General features: G+C 34.7%; 1 protein-coding gene across 1 annotated transcript in view; it reads right to left on the reverse strand.

Annotated features, from left to right (window-relative positions):
• The window catches only part of LOC150101296 (STARD3 N-terminal-like protein), a 205,103-nt gene that overhangs the window by 9,540 nt on the left and 172,026 nt on the right, over positions 1–23,537 (reverse strand). The window contains exons 7-8 of the mRNA XM_090400753.1: positions 20,052–20,144; positions 12,057–12,160 (exon numbers count right to left, since the gene is read on the reverse strand). Of these exons, the coding sequence (XP_090256879.1) occupies positions 12,057–12,160; positions 20,052–20,144 (197 nt within the window). The remainder of the gene's footprint in view (positions 1–12,056; positions 12,161–20,051; positions 20,145–23,537) is intronic.

A 23,537-nucleotide genomic window follows, 5' to 3' on the forward strand; every position in this document is an offset into this window, starting at 1 on the left:
ATATCCCCTTAATTTAAATAATGTTTATATCGCCGAAACAAAGCCTACTGGCTCTTTATATTTAAGTAATGAACTCTGTATTTAAACATAAAGAAATGCATAAATATATGTGGTCAACCAGAAGATGCAAGTCAGTTATTGACAACATTATCACAAGTTTTAAATTAGCTAAGTTAATTCTAGATGTAAAAGTATATCAAGGCTTTGAATTAAACCAAAATGGCTAAAAATAAATAAAGTGGAAAATAACTATCAACAAAATTTCAACTATAACAAAATTTCTTCATTACAAGATTCCCACACTAGCTGAAAATATCAGAAATGCACTGACTTAAAAACAGAAACTATACACCAATCAAATGATATGAAAGAGGAATAAGAAAATCTGAAACAAATCCTAATAAAATGTAGCAACAGAAAGCCTAAGAATAAAGAGTAAATGGAATAGATAAAGAGGATGAAGAAACTATGACAAAGAAACAGAAAAGATCGAAAACAAAAAAAAAAGAGTTCAGAAATCGCTCAATTCCAAGACAGTAGAAGCAAAAATAGAGTACAAAAGAAATAATGCAATTGCAAAATGAGAGGTAAGGGAAAGAACAGAGAAATGGAACAATTTTGTAAATGAACTAGAAAAGGATATAACTAATAATAAAATACATGAACAAAGAAAGAAGGTGAAAATACAAAGAATAGTTTTTATAAAAATGGGTAACTTATTTTCAAAATTTCTGGACTGATGATAATAAAGAAGTAAAATTTTATATAACAAAGAATGATCTAACAGAAAATATCATGATGTCAGAACTAAAAATTGCAATAAATAAGATGAAAAATAGGAAAACACCAGGAGAAGAAAATATAAACATGGAACTGTACAAAAATGCAGGTGAAAATTTTAATGAAAGGCTTCTGAAATTCTTTAAGATAGGCTGAATTTCTGGAAAAACTTTTTTTTTTTGAAAAAAAAAAAGCACTAATTTTTATATATATATATATATATATATATATAAAGGAAATAAAGATGGCTGCAATAATTATAGAGCAATCAGTCTGCTAAATGCAGGGTACAAAATATCTGCAGGAATTAAGATGGAAATTAAAACAGTATTATAAAGGACAAACTACGAGAAGAACAAAATGGATTCTGAAAAGGCCGATCTGCATTAAATCAATTTTTACTCTAAGAATATTAATTGAAAAGCAAAGAGAATTTCAAAGAAAAATACATTTTCATTCATTATGAAAAAGCTTTTGATAAAATTAATAAATAAAAGCTATTTAAAATATTAACCGCTCTCACAGTCTATTCAATATACACAGGAAATAAAACAGCAGTGAAATCAGAACAAATATCAGAATGGAAAGACATATCAAGAGGAGTGCTGCAAGGATGTACCCTATCGCCTCTGCTTTTTTTATACATAAATAAAATTATAATGAACTGTAAACAGCATAACCCATTTGGTATACAAATAAACCCACAAATAAAGATAGTAACGTATTACAAGGACGGGAGGAGGCTGAAAAGTTCTGATAAACACCTACAACTAAAATGATATTAAAGTGGCTCTTCTTATATATCCTAAAAGAAAATGAACAAATTATTACAATTTGGTGAAACATTGGGGTTAAATAGCTGCCATAGTGCAACTGGGAGAATATTGGAACAGTGTGTCCTTCGACTGGAAAAGACCTGGGTTCAATTCTTGTCATGACGGGAGGAATTCTTATATGGGCTTTTTCAGTTAAAGGTGAGTTAGCCAATCCCATATGGTGGTAGCAGGGTTTTTTCTCCCGGAAACATGGGTTTTTCGTCCCAAGCACAGACAAATTGGCCTTCAGAACACATGCAATTTACATACTAGTAGTGTTGTAGTGGAGAATTAAGTAGTGGAGAAGATGAGATGTGTTTAGCAAAGTAGAGTAAGTGTGCCCTCCCATAATGACTCCCTGGAGGTGTCACGTAATAATAATAATAAATGATTTTACTTGTGGTTATATCAGTTGCTTTAATATAATTTTTTTCCTATGTTTTATCAGAACTTTTCAGCCTACCTCGTATTTGCAGGTGATCAAATTGTTAGTTAACATCGGATGATCTACAGAGATCAGTAAAATCGTTAAATGAAATTTCAGAACAATATAATATGAGAATATCAAAAGTAAATACAAAAATAATGGTAAATTATGGTGACTACAACTGTCTTAAAAAAACTACTTTAACTACATTTCAAACAGTATGCCAAAGTGGCAATGATTTGATCAGCTATCATTATACTGGCCCGACCTCTAGTGAGAAAAAAAAAAACACTACATCAAAGTTATATCCTATTTATAACATCAGAGAACAAATGCATATTAATATTTTAATGCAGGAAAATTGGTAGCCTACTGAATAATCTAACATAGGTGTTTGTTATATTAAGGCTAAGATCCTAGATTACTATACTCCTATTATAGCCATTATTGTAAAGATTAGAGAGGTTGATAAGAAATTCACAGGCCTCTTTAAATTTGCACTCATACCACATTTCAGTGCGATATAAAGAACATGTGCCTTTCCAGTCAATTGTGTCCCATGGCTCTATTTTCTGTTGCCTGCTCTCTCCTACACATGATCATTCACTGATCTCAAATCTTTTCTGTAGTTCTGGCAATGAAAGTATGCTCTATTTATCCTACTTCTTTAAGAAACTTTGAAGTGTTTAAACATTTCAAGTTCAGATCTACAATATATACCAGGCCTTCACAACTTGATTGTCTTTGAGGGCCAAACCCAACTTGGACCACCTGACCAAGGGCCAGATCACTTCGGACCTTGAATCTTAGACTAGTCCACTGCAGCTAAACTTAAGTAAATTTGTTAGTATGTCTACAGTAAATACTAATTAATATGCATATTTAAATTTTTTAGAGCTACAATTAAATTATAATAAAAATTATTTTCAAACAGATATAGCTGCAAAATTTCTCAATAAAAATCAATTAAACATAAACACAAAGTTTACTAATAATTTCATTGAAAATATCACACTTATGCTCAGTGAAATATCAGTGACTGAATGTCACACTGTGACATATTGCATTTCTTTTTTGCCACTATTTTATCAAAGTTTGGTGTCATGTTTGAAGTGGCCGTTCTTAATATGGCCTCTAAATTGATATCACTTAAAGATGAACGTTGTTTGGTTTTGTTCAAGTTCATGATCGAAAATGTTTGTTCACAAGTATATGTGCAAGTATATCACAAACATACAAAATATCTAGTAGACAGTATCCAACAAACTTTTATATTTATCCTGATCCAGAATAGAATAAAACTCTTGTAAAGTACTCTCCCTATGCTTGACCCGATAGTTTTCAGAACATTGGAGATCAATAACTTCCATCTGGAGTTCAACAGAAAATGGATCCTCAATCACTTTTATGCAGACTTCATCTTCATTACTCAATGGCATTCTTTTCTGAAACTCCTCACTTAGAAGTGATATGCGCTTCTTTATATTTTCCACCAACCATTGAATGATATTCTGTCGACAAGTTAAGAAATGTGACATATCCCCCTTAACAAGTTGATTTTCAAATAAACTTAATTTCATTTTGAATGCCTTTATAAGAGATATTAAATGAAAAACAAACTTATTTTTTCCTTGAAGCTGCAAGTTAAGGTCATTCACAAGTGACCCAAAATGTCACATTCTTCATCCATTATTCTGGGAATTCTTCCATATCTTCTTGAGATTCCAAAAGTTCAACTAGTTCATTTTTTAGAGCGACAAAACTTTACCATGGCTCAACCAATGTACATCAGTGTGGTATGGTAGATCCCCGTACTCAGCATCATTTTCTTCTAGAAACGCCTGAAACATTGTGTTTCAAACCCCAAGCTTGAATATAGTTGACCAGAGCAAATACTACTTTAATCACACGATCAAACTGCAAAAGCTTTGAACATAACACCTTCTGATAAATTAGGCAGTGAAATTTTGTCTATGATTTACCTGCATGCTGTTCAATAAATGTTACAGCACCAACATTTTTTCCATACATAGATGGGGCCCCATCAGCAAACTGCTACTAAATTCTTGAAATTTAAGAATGGTTTTACACACATCTTTACATTTTCTGCGATTACATGTTCTTCCTTTCATTGAACACAAACCAGCAAGCTCCTCTGTCACCTCAAAATTCTTATTAACGCCTCTTACATATATTAAAAGCTGTGCAGTATCTTTCACGTCAGTACCTTCATCCATAGCAAGCGAATAATAGACAAATTCACTAGCTGATTTTTGTAAGTTATCTTTAAGATCCTCGGCAATATCAGCCACCCTCTGCTGAACAGTCATACAGGACAAACTGATATTTTCAAAATTATTTTTCTTATCAGGACAGAATTCGGAAACGGCAATCATCAGACATTTTTTTTTATCAGCTCTCCATCGGTAAATGATTTGCCAGCACACACTATTTCTCGTGATATTTTTAAGCTTACCTTTGTGGTAACTTCATTTGCAGATGTCACTTTTTTATAGGCATGTTGCTCACCGGTAAGGACTTTCAATAACTTTGTTGCTTTTATTTGCTTTTCACTTGCATCCAACTTGGCAAGGTTAGGATGTTTCGATTCAAAATAATGTCTCAGACTGTACTCTTTCGACACAGTGATAGATTCCCGGCAAACAATGCACACTATTTTGTCCTTAAACAATGTAAAAAAATATTTGTTTGTCCACTCAGGATTAAATGCTCGATGTTCCGAATCTATTTTACGCTTTTTACTTAAGCTCATTGTGTCGAGATTGACAATATTAATTACAAAAAACTAATGATGAAAAACTCACAATAATGCAAGTTATGATAACAGTTATGTAATGTATTGCTCCAGCTGAAACCAACCACTACATTGCCAAAGCCAGTCAAGGCACGGCCAACTTTGTGTAATACGATTCGTTCTTGTTCGTAGACATCAAGTCATTCATTATCAGGGAGATGTAACTTTGAATTTCCCGCAGGGACACTAGAGCTAACAAAACCTAAAAGCGATTGTAATAATTTGTTATTAAATACGACAGTGGGAATAACTCCAAATGCAATTTATTGACAAGTTGAAAGAAACATGATTGTGACATTAATCACATGAATGTAAACATGCAGTCTTAGTAAAAAGTTAATTCAAATCATCTAATTTCATATTCCCCCATATGATTAATTAATTTCAATCAGACAGACGGGCCAAAATAAATAGCATTGCAGGCCTGATATATAACATACCATTTCTTCAATGGAGCAAGGATAACCTAGTCAAACTTTAATCTTGTGAAAATGATTTTATGTTATTTGAGGCTATAGACAACATACCTAAGGCTACGAGGATAGTGCATTATGTTTGTAAATTATTTTTATCTAGGCAGTTCGCATGTTTTGCAGGATGATAAACCTAAGCTTTCAGGAGGAAAAAGCCATATCACCTTTGTAAGAGATGACTGACTAATCTTCAGATGCCCAAGAAAATGCAGTACCTTATTTCTCATAAAAAATAAGATCTTAATTCACTTCCCAAGAATACTCAGATCCTCATGATACATCACAGTTCTTCATAGACTGCTAATTACTTCCAGCATATCCTTATAAGAAAATCATTCATAGATTCCTATAAAAAACTGTCCTTTCCTCAATTCAAGACCCAGTCAGCTGCTAACTGGGTACTAGTACCAAATCTGCACATCCCCATAGTAGGCATAATGCACCTAAACCTCCCCAAACCTGCTAAATATCCCTACTGCTGTCCAGAAGATTAAATTCTAACTGATAACCTCCCCTCCTCCCAATGCTCACACTGATTCTGCTTTTCGACTGATACCTCCACAGATGCAGTCCAAATGACCCTCTCCCATCATTCTGTAGATGCACTTTCTGCTAAGTTTATAATAACACACAAACAGCTGCTGCTCGACATCCATCCACATCCTTACCTGGTCTCTTACAAACTTTTATAAAAGAAAAATTCTGAGGAACGAATTATACATTTTCTTTTTATGAAAGAAAAATTCTGAGGAACGAATTATACATTTTCCTGTAGGTTATTAGATTCGATTAATGTGCCTGTTTTAAAGAACACATTAAGCGAGGATTGCTGTAGTTCCACAACTAACAACAACTTTTAGATATTCCAAATGATTCAGTACGTTCCCTTTTTCTTAACCTTTGCCACTCACCTAACCACACCTGCTGCAATACATTTTCCAGCATATCATTGTGAGGAAAACTAATACATATGCACAAAAATTTTATGCACAATAATTTAACAATATAGTTTGCATTTTTTTTTTCTGAATGACTTCTCTATTTGGATAATCTGAAGTGTATTATATGCACATAAATAACAGGAGTGGCAGAAATGTAACCCCCCCACCCCATGAAGGGTGACAGCTCTTGTCTGTGATGGAATGGAATCAGAGTTCTGTGATATCCTCATGAAAAAGGAGGCACTCAGCCCTCTGATAATGGGGTCAGTAATTTATATGTTGGCTTCATTTCAGCCATAATTTAAAACTGTTCAGAATGACAACATCCACATCAGACAGATGTTTAGGGAAAATAGCACCGTGCTTGTCCACTTCTTCATTCAGTGGCACAACATTCTCTTATAATGTGCACTGTTCGTGAGCTATGTTATACCGAGATTACACATCTGATAACATACCCACATACACTGTAGGTTTCAATGCTTGATGCTGTTTCGAATAATGATATTTTTATTTATTTATTTTTTTTTTTTTTTACAAACTACTATTGATTATTCATTTATCAATACTCTTAGAGGAACATTTTACACATTATTTCAACATTCTACAATTTAAAAATTACGAGTCTCACATTTTTAATGTTGCACAATTTTATTTTTTAAATTACATACCTCTGATATTGGGGTACTTAAGGGTCAAAGCTGTATAATTGAAAGGAGACCTCCACATAGCGTTTAAAGGAATGCAGAGAACCAACCAGGACTTCTGACCTAATGTCCAATCCTCACCTTCTCGTGGTGCACCCTGTTGGGTATCTACCTGGATACTGAACGAACGAGGATGGGCTACCAATTTGGGATTTAGCTGACCAAATAGTATTCTTATTGGTTAAACCAAAACCAATAATTGGTTAAACTTGAGACTGGCTGCCATTCACAAGTATCAAATATCAGAATGTGGAACTGGACAATGAGACTTATTTGTGCCTATGGTCCCACAGAAGGTTCTACTAAGGTAGAAGTGGAGGAATTTTTTGAGGCTTTAGAAAAAGCAACTGACACAATGAAAAACGAAAAGTTGGTCCTCGTTGGAGATCTGAATAGCAGAGTAGGAAATGATTGTCAGAGATACAAAAATATTTTGGGAAAATTTGGAGAAAAGAGCAAAGCTGCTAATAATGGCAAATACCTGTTGGATTTCTGCTCAGGACATGAACTGATTATTAACTAACCCATGTTCCAACATAAAAATGTGCACAAATTCGCATGGAGAGAAGAGGCAAGGAATAAGAAAAGTCTCATTGACTATGTTATTGTTGACAGTGATGTTTTCTCGCTGGTGCAGGGCACCAGAGTGTACAGAGGATTTGAAATTGGAAGTGATCACTATTTAGTTTTGAGCAGGATAAAATTGAATTTCATATTGAAAAGAATAACATGTAAGAAAGTTTTAAAGCGAATAAAAGTTGAGCAGCTCTGAGATGTGAACTGTAGACTAAAACACACAAAGATTATAGAAAAAAAAAATGAAACAGTTTGAGAACAGGAACCAAACCTTGGAGATTCAGTGGCAAGCCTTGAAGAAAACTCTGATTGATTCAGCCAGAGAGGCATGTGGTGAGGTTGTCTGCAAGGATAGAAAAATCAGAACTCCCTGGTGGACACAGGAAGTTAAAGAGGCAGTGAAGGAAAAGACGAAATCATATCAAAAGTTCCTGGCAAATAAGTCAGCTTTTGCTCTTAGAGAATATAGAGACAAATGCAAGAATGCTAAACACTGTGTAAAACTAACTAAACAAAAGTCATGGGAGGACTTTGGCAAGAATATAGAAAATAAATATCAAGAAGGTGCCAAAATATTCTGGAGGTTGTTGAAGAAGCTTAGGAATGGAGGAAAGAGTGCTGTAAAAGGAGTTAGAGATGATAAAGGTAACATGAAAACAGGAGAAAAAGATATCCTTGAAGTATGGAGTAATTACTTTGAAAAACTGCTAAATGAAACAAGTAGTGATGACAGCACAGTGGTAAAAAACACTGACCAGGCAGTGTGGAATACATATCCATACTTGAAGTAGAAAAAGCCATCAAAGGCTTGAAATGTGGATAGGCAGCAGGAGTAGATGATATTCAATCAGAAATGCTGAAGTATGGTGGTATAAAAGTCTTACAGTGGCTGCACTGCATAGTTCAGAAAGCCTGGACAGAGGGACAAATTCCCGATGATTGGAGTAGAGCTCTCATAGTACCCATATATAAAAAGGGAAATAAAACTGCATGTGAGAATTACAGAGGTATTTCCCTACTGAGTGTTCCTGGCAACAGCTACACAAGTATACTTGAGAAACAGTTGAGAAGAACTGTGGAAGAAAAGCTTGGTGAAGAACATATGGATTCAGGCCAAATAGAGGCTGTCAGGATCAGATCTTAACTTTACGACAAATAGTCGAGGAAGCATGGGAATATAACAAAGATCTGTATTTAAGTTTTGTTGATCTGGAAAAGGCATATGACAAAGTGCCAAGAGAGAAGCTATTCAATACGCTGCAATTATATGGTGTCAATGGGGCATTATATCAAGCAATACTTAGTCTGTATTTGAGTTGTAAGTCGGCAGTTAGAATTGAAGGATGTACAGGAGGATGGTTTAATGTTAAATCTGGTGTGAGACAAGGATGTACATTATCCCCTCTGTTATTCATTATCTATATGGATCACATTATGAAAGAAAGTGGTATTAAACATGATATCAGAATTGGAGATGTTAATGTCAGCTCTTTGTTTTATGCAGATGATGTTATACTTCTAAATAAATCTGCTACAAGTCTGCAAGATTCTCTGACTAAATTGAATAGCTGTTGTAATAGATATGGTATGAAGGTCAGCAATAAAAAGACAAAGACAATGAAAATATGCAGAATCATTGAAAATACCAACTGTGTTGTGAATGGAGAACCTGTTGAACAAGTGAAACATTTCAACTGCTTAGGCACGATTTTTAATGAAGATGGTAAATTAAATATAGAAATAGACAACAGAATCAGCAAAGCTGGTATGGTAGGAAGTCAATTGAATAAATTCATATGGAATAAGAGAGAAATCAGTCGGAACACTAAATTAGCTGTATACAACAGTGTTCAAACCAGTTTTAACTTATGGATCTGAGAGCTGGGTCAGAAGTAAAACACTTGACCAAAGACTAGAGACCGGAGATATGAGAGTCCTGAGAAAGATTATAGGCATGAACAGATGGCATCAATGGCAATATCATATTAAAAATGAGGATATCAGGAAAGAACTTGACATTGTCAACATCCAGGAATGCGTTAGCAGAGCTAATCTAAGGTGGTATAGTCACTTAAACAGAATGGGCGAAGAAAGATTAGCAAAACAAGTGTTCTCTGCCAGGTTGGCAGCAAAACAACCCAGAGGAAGACCAAGATGTAGGTGGATTGATACGGTACAAAGTGTCTTAGACCAGTGCTTCCCAAACTTCTGGATGTCACGGCCCCTTTTGCAAAAATTAAAATATTTCACGACCCCCCTCGAAACAAAATTGTAATAGAGAGATATATTATTATAATGTTTGTTGTATTTATATTCAATACAAAACATACACAGCGAATATTGCAAAAATCAAATGCATATATTACATTTTTTGCCTCTTACTGTTTGGTTCTGAAGACGATGCGGGCTGTTCTGGTAAAATATGAAATACTGTCCTTTTTTTTTTGAGTCTGTTTCTGCTTCTTCTGATTGTTCACGGGATTTTTTTTTATTTTTTTTATCAACCACTTATCCATCTCAGGGTTAAATTTTTTAACGTAGAATAGATCAAATAATATCACCACTTACCGATATTGGCACACAACAGACTGATAACATGAAATTAGTGAATATTACCTGAATAAGGGAATCCCAGGACCAGGAACATTTTTCTCTTTTGTGACTTTTCTCCCTTTAAGGTAATTAAGCCAAACACGAAACAGACAGCAAAGGCAGGTTATTAAAACATGCATATGATGTGCGGTATTAACTAAAGATCGCACAACCGAAAGATAAAAGCATAGCTGACAATTGAGTTGAAATGCTAACTCTCTTCAACTGAATTCCATATGTGAAACTGCCATAACATTCATTATATATATATATATATATGTATATATATATATATATTACTTAGTTTTAACACTTTTACGAATTTTAACACGTTCGGTTGAATTTTATTGCTGCCTGGGGAAATCGAACTCACACACACACATCTTGTTTTTATTGCCTCTGCAGTATAGTGGATGTTAGGGAGGGCGTGTTCTTTACCACTGCAAGCAAGTTACTATCTCCCCACATGAACTTGTTTAAGCTTTTTTTCATGTGTGAAGTATATGTGAAACTTTTATTGGTAACAGAAAACTAGCTCAGATGAGAGTGATAATATATAAAATGAGTTTTGATATGTATATAAAGTCAATATCAACAGCTCTTGATATTAAAATATAAAAAATAATAAAAAAGAAATAATAAATAATAAAAGTTAAATATGTTTCTTTTAAATTAAAAAAATTACTTAGTGTTAAAACATTTTAAATTTGTTTTCATTATTTCACGGCACCCCTCAACAAAACTTATGGCCCCCAAGGGGGCCGCGGCCCACAGTTTGGGAAGCACTGCCTTAGACGATAGAAATATAAGATCTGATAATGTTGGAGTCTTGACAAGTAACAGACTGATTTGGAGGAAAATTGTAGATAGGAAGTTAGTAATGATGTAGTTTTTTTCATGTAGTACTATCATATCCTGTACACCCCTTGAGGGTACACATCAGGAATTTGATGATGATGACCTCTGATATTTTTAAGATTGTATAAGCATGTGTATAACATGTCTATAACAAGATGAGAGAAAAATATTGCACATCACTTCATGAACAGGATGCAAAAAATAAAAAATAAAAATAAAATAAATAAATAAATAAATTCATAACAATGTTTTTTCTGAAGAAATCAGTTAATAGCCCAAAGCACAGAAATCAAATAAACTGAAGGAGAGCCAAACACAAGTTCATGAAAACTGAGCACTCCTTTCTTGCTTGCAGAGGATTTATTTATAAAGGTTCATTATGATAGCTTTCCATATTAGTTCCTATCTTGTTTTCCACAACTTTCATTGTGACATGACTCATGAATTTATTAAGCTCCTTTATAAAATGTATGTTGCTCTTGAGAATTATTTTTATATATGTTCAGACACATTTAATGGATGAGCTGACACCAAATTAAGTGCATTACATACATGACTATTACTCAATGCTTTTAATTTAGATCTTGCTACTAAGATTTCACAAAATCTTTAATTTAATTTGGTTTGCATAAAATTTATTATATGCTAAGATATACAAAATAAGAATTCATCTGGGTTTTGGGAACAGTTTTGTCAAATTGAAAAAAGATTTCTATGAAATATAATAAGATCCCTAAATAGAGCCAAACTGTTCAAAAATCAAAGTTTCATCTCAGTTATTAACATGGAGTAAAGACAATGACCATAACAAAATATTGGAGAAAATTAGAAAAATAGGAGGGGAGGAAGACAGAGTTGTGCTAAACAGCTGACACAAAATAATGAAGATGAACATAGAGGAAGAAATTTTAAAATGAAGATAGAAAGGAATGCTGTATCAGTGGATAAAAATGATTACCTGGTGGCAACCATACAAAGCAAGTGAAATACTAAAAATGGAAACAAATGGAGATCTGTAGTCAGAAATGTTACTGGATATTATTAAGAGAAATTTTTTCAAATCAAAATTTACCTCTGGTGTTAGATGTTTATATGGTTCTTCTCGAGATAGCCACTCTACTTCAGACACCACATCACCCTCTTGCTCACTTTCATTATCACTACCTTTTTCTGAACCTATAAAACATTTCATTACTGGCTTTTGATGAAAACATTTTAAGTTTAAAAATGCTAAATAACAAATGTATGATCACAAATGAAATATTTATGAATTTTAATATTACCTTTTATGAATGAAGATGTATTATGAAAGTCCAATTTCACAGTCATACATCATATGGCAACATTAAGTTTTACCCAAAAGTACACCAAAGAAAGCAACTATTAATGACAAATTTTAAAATTGCTGTAACAATCACAGTACAGGGTGTTTTAGAAAGAATGTCCCGATTTGAAAATTGTATATCTCTGCAACCAAGAACCACAAATGAATGTAACTTGTACCATGTGAACGGCCTTGGCCCAGAGTTTGATATGATGACCACTAGTTTTAGGCCTTACTTCATACTTGGTAATTTATTTTGTAACTGTATCACATTTTCATCATTAAATATAATTATTTGAAATCGGGTCATTCGTTTTGAAACACCCTGTACTTTGAAAACTTCACTAACACGTGAAGTATTTGATGACTTCATAAAATATGCTTCATATATTATGTGAATAATAATGGGACCTTCATATAACAGAAGGTCCTAATGTTATAAGCTTAACATTTCAAATGACTGATTGCTCCAAGAAAGAAACTGTAGTCAATGTAGGCCATTTTAGTGCATGCAAATACAGTAGAATCTGTTTATTGTGATAGCAGATAATATTACTAATCAGCTATTGTTATCAAAACCAGTTGGCTCCTAAACATACCATTTAAAATGAATTAAAAATAATCTGTCTATTATAATAAGTAGTTCCAGTTATTGTTATCAAAATCCTCAAATGTTTAGCCTTTTGTATCCCAGAATTAAGAAAAGAGTTAAGTCAAATTAGGAGAAAATTTCACAAAGAACATTTATCGAAATCTGACTTAGTATTTTGTGTTAATCTTCTTTAAATCTTATTTTTACATAAATTTTATATCTTCCAGACCTGGAAGATATAAAATGAAATGAAAGTACTAAAGGATTTAAATCTCCAAAAGAGCAAGTGATAGTTTGTTGTGCTAATATGAAAGGTGAGAAACAAGAGCTCCCAGTCATTGGGAAAAGTAAAAATCCTCAGTGTTTTGAAGGTGTCAAAGTCTGCCTATTGATCACTGTCTTAGTGCAAATTCTTGGATGATTAATACCATTTTCAACAATTGGTTATCTTAAAGAGAAAAATTGTCTTGTTGGTAGACCACTGCACACACAAACAATTTATTGTTAAAGAACATAAATGTAATCTTCAGTTAGATATTGATAACAACATTGAAGTGGTGGCTACGACGACAGTGTTGGAAATATGTCAAGCTGTTTCTGATGAGAACTTTAAACCGGTAGAAGAAAGTGAACCTAATATAAGTATAGAAGAACAAATTTTAGAAGTTCCTCCAACCAATGCCCAGATGCAAGAAACTCTACGAGTACTTTGTTGCAGTGTGCAACATAGAGCAACAAACTTCGAAAGGTATTATGGGTATGAGCAATTTATTCATGAACTACTATATTTAAACACATGACAGAAACACTAGATAAGTTTTTAAAATAAATTTTATGTTGTTGCTTATTAAAAAATGCTTATAACAATAAATGAAAGTAAATGTTCATAACAACTGAAAATAAAAAAATGTAGTTTTTTATATCCTTTGCTTAATGTTATTAGCCAATTATTGTTATTAAAAACTGAATTCCCAAAGTGATCACAATAAGCAGCATCAACTGTAATTGATTTTCTCTATTACACGAGTTGTGCTACTAATCCTGATCTATGTTCAATTTATCACTCCACCATTTTGATGTCTTCTGACACATCTCTTTCCTGACCAGACTGTTTGTCCCACATAGCAAATTCCACATGAACAAGTGATCCAGTAAGTTCCCTGTATTTTGAGTGAGTAAATGGGGATGTTTGGGAGATTGAAGGAAACTTGAGGTTTCTTTGGTAGGCAGAAAGCTACTTTTATTCACTGCTGATATAATATCTTTTATATCTTGTCCATGACAGATATATATCTATCTTTTTATTTGGCTTCCACCCATGAAAGGCTTCCGTAAACCTATAGTACGTTCATACCGTGAGTAGGTTAAGGATTTTTTCCCCCCTTTTCTATTTTTAATGATTTTATACACAGACACTCCTCGACATATGTAAGTAGACTGTTCTGCAACTCCTTATGCAAGTCAGATCCTCGCCCCCCCCCCCCCCCCAACTTTTCATAATAATAAACTTTGTCATGTCAAACCCATATGCAAAAAATAAACATGTAATGCAGAAATATTAAATAGTAATAAAAAATGATAAACATCCCGTATAAAAGATACATAAATTTTAAACCAAATCCAGTTGGACAATTTTTAAACACTGAACACACAAAATATATTTTAAAATGTGCAAGACAACAACTGCTTGCAGCAAACAGCTGTGTTCCTTCAGGATATTTTCCTTTAATGTCCTCAAATAAACTTCTTGCCTTAGCCTGTATTGTTATAAATCTCAAAGGAACGTGTTTCTGGATCTGGTCTTCCATTCAGAATAAACAATTTTTCCATCTCCCTTAGCACACCTTCATGTTTGTTATTATGGTTGTTTTGCTAGCTTAACATGTTCTTTTATACACGAGGCATTATTTACTATGTTATTTACTGTCGATAAAATAATGTGATCCTTAACTATAACAACACTATTTTTGAAAGTTAGTCAAGTGAGTTTTAATTTATCCTCCTACATGTTTCACCGATTTTTGCTATCGGCATCTTCAGGGAATACAACTGGTAAGCTATATGAAGGTAACAGACTATGTTTTTAATTGACAGTTCTAATTCATACAAAATTAGTATTGTGCGAGACAATGCACGTGTTTCGGGAACATGATTTATTTGTTGTGAGAAATAATGTAATTGGCGTGAAAGTTCATTTCTTATGTTTAGCGATCTGATTAAAGCTTTCCAAATTTCCGGAAGGATTAGACCTTGATTCTTATTTAAGTTTCCTGTTGAACAGGCGACCGTAGCAGCCTCCGTGAAGGTTCTGGAATGGTAATTCTCTTCTATATAACACATATGACTCTTATCCCACTCAATGAGATGGTTGGTAGAGGCAAAGTGGCAAGAAAGGCCTGAAATATCTTGTTGATACCCAAAACATCAGTTATAGTACTGATGTATTGGGTGTCATCATGTTGCCTTTGTGGTACATCCGAAAAGAGAATCTTGTTGCAGAGTCTTTTTGGGTAACCATTTCAAGGATAGCTCTCTGGATATTGTAGTTAATTCTCCGCCTTACAAACATCCCTCAATGATTTTAGCAACAGACTACAATTCACCATGGAAACAGAACAGAACAGAACAAATCCATCAATTTCTTAAATCTTACATTAATCAGAAGCCATAACAGAATTGCCACGAAGATATTTCACAAGCCCACACATGTCGGAAACTACCTCCATTTCAATTCATACCACCCATATTCCGCTAAAAAATCGGTCATCCTATCACAATTTATCAATGCTTACAAATTCTCCACCAACAGCAATTTTCTTAACACTGAACTCAAGTATTTAACACAGGTTTTCATAAATCGAAACTACTCCACGCATCTAATAAATTACGCGAACTTTACGGCAAAATGCCGTCTTAACAATAATACAACAAAAGCAGACTTCCCGACACGTATGGTCATCAAATTGCCATACATCCAAAACACATACAAGGCTTACAAATACATTTTCAAAAACACGAACTATAAGCTAGTATTCACCACAAACCATAAATTAGGAACTCTCCTAAAACCTACTAAATCCTACTCATAAAGAATTATTCGAACACCACAACGTAGTCTACAAATTTCCTTGTCAAAAAGACTGTGACGTCACCTACACGGGCTCTACAATTAGGTCGTTATGGACTAGACTATAAGAGCACTTCAGGAATTGCAATATTCCCATTCCAGAATATCTGAACACGAAAAAACATCGCAACATCAAAAAGAAAAACAAACCACAGAATACAGGGAAGACTGAAATTGCAGCTCACGCCTTTGAACTAAAACACATTCCCCAAATTGACAAAGCCATAATCATTGACAAACAAGAAAACGAAACGATGCTTAGAATATCCGAAACTATTGCCATAAAATGTGATGGTAATTCTATCAACGTCCACCGCCCCTACCTAATTTCCGAATGTTGGACGTTCCAAAACTTACAAATTAAGCCACGCCTCCGGCCATTTAGCGACAACAAATGCCAAATTTGGCAGATACATCTTGCAGCCTTGACATGGCCCTGCAGTCATTCCCACAAAGTTCCGACGATGGTCGAAACGGTCCACACCCCGTAAACCCTTGCCCCAGTTTCCACATAAGGATACCCTTCCCCTTCCTTACCCCCCCTCTCCCCACAACAAAATAATATATATTATTAATAGTAACCTGGGTTCCCAAACTTATTTCCCGTGTCCCAAGTACATCCCCATGTTCTTTCCCTCTCTTCTCCCCCCCCTTCCACAAGAGCTTGGATTTAGAAGGCATCTTTAAACCAAAATCAAGGTATGTACATAATTTTTCAACATTTTTTATTCTGCCATAATTGCCTTCTACACTCGCCCGTAATGTCCTAAATTATATATGTATACCCCTTTTGAGTTATGTTAGACAATGTATTAAATATAAGGGACACTCCTAAACAAAAACAGGCTAAAATAGCCGTTAATTATATTAATAGCGTTTTAGAGGAGTAGCATGGGAATTTCCCAGAAATTATACTTAATGTTTGTAGATTGTTTTTTTTGCTAAATGAAATAGTTCGAATTTAAACAATGATTGAACAAAGTAGTGAAGTTTCTTGGGAACAAGTTGTCTAAGATGTTGATGACTTCCACAACTGGAATGTTTGTAAATAAAGATGTGACGTCAAGGCTTGCTAGTATATCATCTTCAGAGATAGGGATGTTTTTTAATTTTTCAATAAAATGTTGTGAGTTTTTAATATAAGTATCCGAGTTGTGAATGTGTTGTTGTAAAATCTTGGCTTGATATTTAGACAGTTGGTAAGTAGGAGCATAGATTCTATCAACTATTGGACGTAATGGTATACCTTCTTTATGTATTTTAGGAACGCCATACAATCTTGGAGTCAATGGGTGCATGGATTTTAGCTTTCTTGTTAAGTCTATAATTATTCCATTTGTCAGTAGCATTTCCAAAAAATTGGCTATCCTTCTAAAATCACATAATATCAGAGTAGCATTCAAGCCAGTCAACACTATTCGGAAATTTTTAAGATCACCGAAAGACCCTCATCCATTCTATACACTCCAGTACTCTGGAGTATATAATATACCTTGCTCCTGTGGAGGTAGTTACGTTGGTCAGACCTCTAGAAGCTTCGAAATGAGACAGAAGGAACACACAGGATATGTCAGAAACAACAGACAAGATATTTCAGGCCTTTCTTGCCACTTTGCCTCTACCAACCATCTCATTGAGTGGGATAAAAGTCATATGCATTATATAGAAGAGAATTACCATTCCAGAACCTTCAAGGAGGCTGCTATGGTCGCCTGTTCAACAGGAAACCTAAATAAGAATCAAGGTCTAATCCTACCGGAAATTTGGAAAGCTTTAATCAGATAACTAAACATCAAAGAAATGAACTTTCACACCAATTACATTATGTCTCGCAACAAATAAATCATGTTCCCGAGACACGTGCATTGTCTCGCACAATACTAATTTTGTATGAATTAGAACTGTCAGATAAAAACCTAGTCTGTTACCTTCATATAGCTTACCAATTGTATTCCTTGAAGATGCCGATAGCAAAAATCGGTGAAACATGTAGGAAGATAAATTAAAACTCACTTGACTAACTTTCAAAAAAAGTTTTATAGTTATTATACAAGTAGTCAAGAAAGAAAATCACAATAATGTGATTCTTGTTTAACCAGGTGATGTCCCAATTGGCATGAAATTCTGTCATGTTGTACCATTGCATTTTGCATTATGGCTTAAGCCAATAAGAATGTCATTTGGTATGCTTCCAAATTGCCAGCCAATCCTCATTCCTTCAGTATCCAGGAAGATACCTAACAGGATGTGCCACAGAAGCCATTGTTGGTTTTCTGCAATCTTTAAAAGGCTATGTGGAGATTTCCTCCCAGTTATCCAACTATGATCATTAAGAACCTGTTTTCATTAACTTTGCTCTGATTAAATAACTGTAGAATGTATAATGGACTGACAAACAGTATGTGAAGAAATTATAAGCTGAATTTGCATCTGAATTCTGCAATCTCATTTCCACTGATTCCAATGTGACTAGATAAGTATCCAGCATGACTATCATTTTTCAGGAAATAACATAATAACTTTAATTAATACTTTCCTATATTTCAGCAATGTTACATTGCTATCATCAAGGATCACAAAAACAACATCACCACTGTCTAAGAAAGTACAAGAGTGAGAATGTGCAAGCAGGCACTAACACTGGACAAATGAGGCTGACGAAAAGCAACAAAAGTCAGGCCCAGAGGCCTAAATAATCCCCACCCTAGTGGACAAGATTGGGTGGTCTTGGCTGTTGGGCTAAAGATCTGAGAATGAGTGTTTCCCAAATGTCAGGCAGTCTCATTTAAAGTTTTTCAGGGTTGAGGCAGATTTTAAGAATAGCCTCTCATATTTGTATTTGCTGGAGTGTAATAGTGTGTCCTCCCTGCATATCCTATGGTGGGTGTGTCTAAAGCATTGTTAGCAAGTCCTGAGGAGCTGTAATGGTGGAACAGTCTTGTGTTCAGAAATTTTGATATTGGCTGTAGTAGGACAGTTGTAACTGCAAGGCACCCGGTAGACACCTAATCAGCCTAGGGTTTAGTAGATTAGATAAGGGATGCTAATTTTTCATGTGATTTGTAGCAGTTGTGAGGGTGCATTTCCTTAGGATTTTTGTCAATTTTTTGGATGTGCCATGGGTATATGATATGATGAGAGATCTTGAGCAATCTCTGCTATATAGGGGAGGGGGTTACAGGGTTAAATAAACAGAGAATGCCAGGGATCCATCAGGCTGACATGTAATCAGAGTGTCTAGGAATGGGAGGCCGTTGTGTTTTACTTTTGTAAGGTAAACTGGATCCTGGGGTGTTTGATTGTTTAGATGTGTTAAGAAAATGTGCAGCATATCCAGGCCATGTGGCCAAATGGAGAACGTAGCATAACCAGACAGTGGATTTAGGTAAGGAAGAGTTTAAGGTTTTTTATTTCAAAGATCTCGATGAAGTTGGCCAGGGGTGGAGAAAGTGGAGAACCCATGGCTGTCCCCCTCTATTTTCAGCATTTTCCTTACCAGACTAAACAGCCTGAGTTCATGATGAACTGAAACAGGGCTGAGAAGTTGGGAGGAAATATGGCTTGGATGAGGTATAAGGTGTCTTTGAGTGAATAAAGAGAAGTCATCAGAAAGTCACCATTAAGTGGATTGACTGGAGACAATGTGGTCAAGAAAAGCAGCAGCACTATTAACAGAGGTCTCAGACTTCAAACATTAAAGATGAAACATCAACTTGTAAAGTTAACTATGGTGAATGAAATGAATGTGATGACTAGAAAGTTGTCAAGTTCATTTCATTCATCATAACCTTCTGGTAATTGCAGAATCATAAGAACACTTCGTTATGAACTCCTTCGAGAAAAAAAAAAAAAGCAGACAGGAAGTAACACCACCCCCAATGGAGAAGTAAGTGCTCTTACCTTTATTCTTAACAGTTCATAACAAATTCAACACAGGCAGCAATAATTTAATGGCGAGAAAATACAGATGACTAGAATCTTAGATTATATCACACAAACACTATGATAAACAATTTTTACATACCAGGAGGAGAAAAGAATGTGTTTCCCTCTTCACTATATACAGATGAAGCAGTGTGTTCAGTAATTAATGATGGCTGCTCATTTACATGGTGAGCTGGTGAGAAAAAAATAAAAAATAAATATAATAAATTTATTATACAGTTAACCCTTGAGCAATGTAGGAGTTAGGGGCACCAATGCCCTGTGTAGTCGAAAATTCTTGTATAACTTTTAACTCCCCATAAACCTAACTACTAATAGCTTACTGTTGACCAGAAGCTTTACCAATAACAAAAAACAGTTGATTAACACATATCTTGTATGTTATATGTATTATATACCCTACTCTTACAATAAAGTAAGCTAGAGAAATCAAAATACATTTACAGTACTGTAATGTATTTATGATTAATTAATTATATGCTAATTAATTGCATAAAATTCCATACCTAGAAATTTTTCCAATATTTCTAGGCTATGCAGTTCATCTGCAAGTTTTTTTCAAATTGTTGCAAATCTCCAAACATTATTCCAATATATTTATTGAAAAAAAACTGATTATAAGTGGGCCTATGCTGTTCAAGGATCAACTGTATATATATATATATAAATTACATAAATATAAATACATACAAGATGGCGTGCATCAATATCAATATTTATATTGATTCAGACTGTTGGAACTATGTGCAGACAAGAACTTATAATAAAGAATTAATAATGGTCTAAAGCTCACCTCAAGGAATAATACCAATCATCTACAAGGAATGGTTAGTTATTATCATTCTGAAAGATCTCTCTCCAAGCAAGGAAAATGTCATAATCACTCACAAATAGTTTCCATCTCTGTTCTCAATCTCACATGTAAAGTGATCAACAATGTGTTGATATTACAAAAAAAGAAAGATTTTATGCAACTCCCATTCATGAAAGATTATAAATGTACAGTACATTAGTACCATAGGTAGGTTTGTAGTAAATCTGCTATCCAATGGAACCAAGAAGACAAGACAAAAAAAATCCACATCATGAAAATGCAAGATTTAATTGCTGGAAACAAACACTCAGGGCAATAGCACTCAACTCACCTGGTGAGTTGTCAAGTGAGTTGACTCATTTGTCAAGAACCTGACTAACCACATGTTTCTTGACACTGTGTGCTACTGCATCTCTCATAGCTGATGATGAAATTATTGGAGACTCGAAGTGCCTTGAAAAGGTTCCATGTCTGGTCTCTAGAGTAGGGTTTCCAGACAATGACAAATAAATAAAAATACAATAAAAAATTGAAAAAATCCTTAGCCCATCCACAGTATGAATGTACTACAGGTTAACAAAAAACCTTTCATGTGAAGTCACATAAACATGCATGGTTCTTTCTAAAGAATGTTCTCTGGCTAATACCACTTTTTTCACGATGATACTCAATGGCTTCATTATGAATCACCAAACTATTTTCATATTATGCATGTATTCAATACGGGGTCCAGTTTATTTAAAAGCTTTTGTTAAAGCTATGGCTAATTTTATCCTGTGTAATTATTATTATTATTATTATAATATTTGACCTCCATGGAGTCAGATGTGTCTAACTCAATGGAGAGTCAATTCAGTGTGCCTACACCCACAACACACTCAGGCAATGCATTTCACTCACCAACCACTCTCTCTGCACGTAAAGAACCTACTCCTCACACTCTCCAGCAATGGATTCTTGCTCTACCCCCCTCACCCCCTCCCATTCTATGAAAAATCTTTTCCATATCAACCTGATAACAACCCCTGACTAGCTTATATGTCTCAATTACATTTCCCCCCCTCTTCCTCCTATTCATGAGGCTCTGCAATTTATATTCTCTCAATCTGTCCTTGTATTCCATTCCAAAGACCACCGACCATCTTTGTGAATCTTCTCTGGACCCTTTTCAACATATCCTCATCACCATGAAAATCTGATGACCAAATCTGTATAATAATAATCCATATGAGGCCTGATCAAGTCCTTATACAGTGGCATCATAACCTCTCTATTCCTGCATGTCAGGATCCTCTGCATCGTTGCCATTATCCAATGCAATGTCTTCACAAGTTGTGCAATGCAGCCCCTGAATTTCAGATCCTTGTCCACCATCAACTCCTAGATCTCTCATCTCTTCTACTTCCGTTAAAGTTTCTCCACCATGTGTACACTTTGCAACATTGAATTGACAGTTCCCCTTACATGCCCATTCATGCAATCTATTCAAGTCCTCTTGTGAGGCCATAACATCTACTTGACTCTGCATTGCTCTCCCCAGTTTTGCACAATCTGCATATCACTAGTTAAACCCATCCCAATATCATTAACATACAAATTGAACAACAATGGCCCTCTGACCCCTGCGACATACCATTAGTGACCTTTCTCTTTTGGGGTACTGCATCCCTATATACAACTTTCTGATACCTATCTGAAAGCCAGTCACTGATCAAACTCAGAAGTCTGTTATCCAATCAATAAAACAGCCTTTGCAAAATCTAAGTTATGCCACTGTATACGCATCTCCCCCTCTAAAAGGTATTTGCCACCTTGTTATAGTACATAAGTAAGTTAGTGAAACATGATCACTCCTTAACAAACTTATTATTATTTATAAATTAAATTGATTTTTCAGTTCATTTTTTTGTGCAAGATTCTAGTTATTTTAGGGTGAAATGTTGAGTAAAAAAGTGGATGTTAGTGAGCATAACACGTTATCGTTACTATTGATTGCTTCTACGTTTTAACTAAAGCTGGAATTATGCTTATTGCTGCAACTTAAAAAAATCAAACCTGGAGTTGAATAAATCTTAATAACTGTGTTATAAAGTTGGAACTGAAGCTGTATAACCGAGAAGAGACCTCCACATAGCCTTTAAAGGAATGCAGAGAACCGACCAGGGCTTCTGACCTAATGTCCAATCCTCACCTTCTCGTGGTGCACCTGTTGGGTATCTACCTGGATACTGAACAAACGAGGATGGGCTGGCAATTTGGGATTTAGCCGACCAAATTGTATTCTTATTGGTTAAACCAAAATAAAAAATGATGGTACAACATGACAAAATTTCATGCTGGCTGGGGCGTCGCCTGGTTAAACAAGGCCCCCATTGTTTTCGCCAGGGAACTAGGGCAAACAGCAAAAAGTCAGCTACTGGAACAAATCTGAAAACAAACCCCAACTCAACATCACCAGAGTAAAAGATCGGTACTATCAACGTAAGAAGCCTGAATGGCAAAGAAATGGGGCTAGCTGAGGAATTAGATAAGTATATCGACATAATAGGGGTGACTGAAACAAAAAAGACCAAAACTGGTGAGATCTTTCTGAGCAATAAATACAAAATGTTATATTCAGGCAATGACAATCAAGGAAAAGAAGGAGTAGTCATAGTATTCAACACAAAATATGAGGCTAATCTTCTTGAATGGCAGTCAGTCTCAAGTAGAGTAATATGGGCAAATATGAGAATGAGGAACTGGACAATG

The sequence above is a fragment of the Typopeltis vanoorti genome, chromosome 11, assembly GCF_054136105.1.
Source record: "Typopeltis vanoorti isolate ZY-2024b chromosome 11, IOZ_Tvanoo_1.0, whole genome shotgun sequence".
Classification (NCBI taxonomy): domain Eukaryota; kingdom Metazoa; phylum Arthropoda; class Arachnida; order Uropygi; family Thelyphonidae; genus Typopeltis; species Typopeltis vanoorti.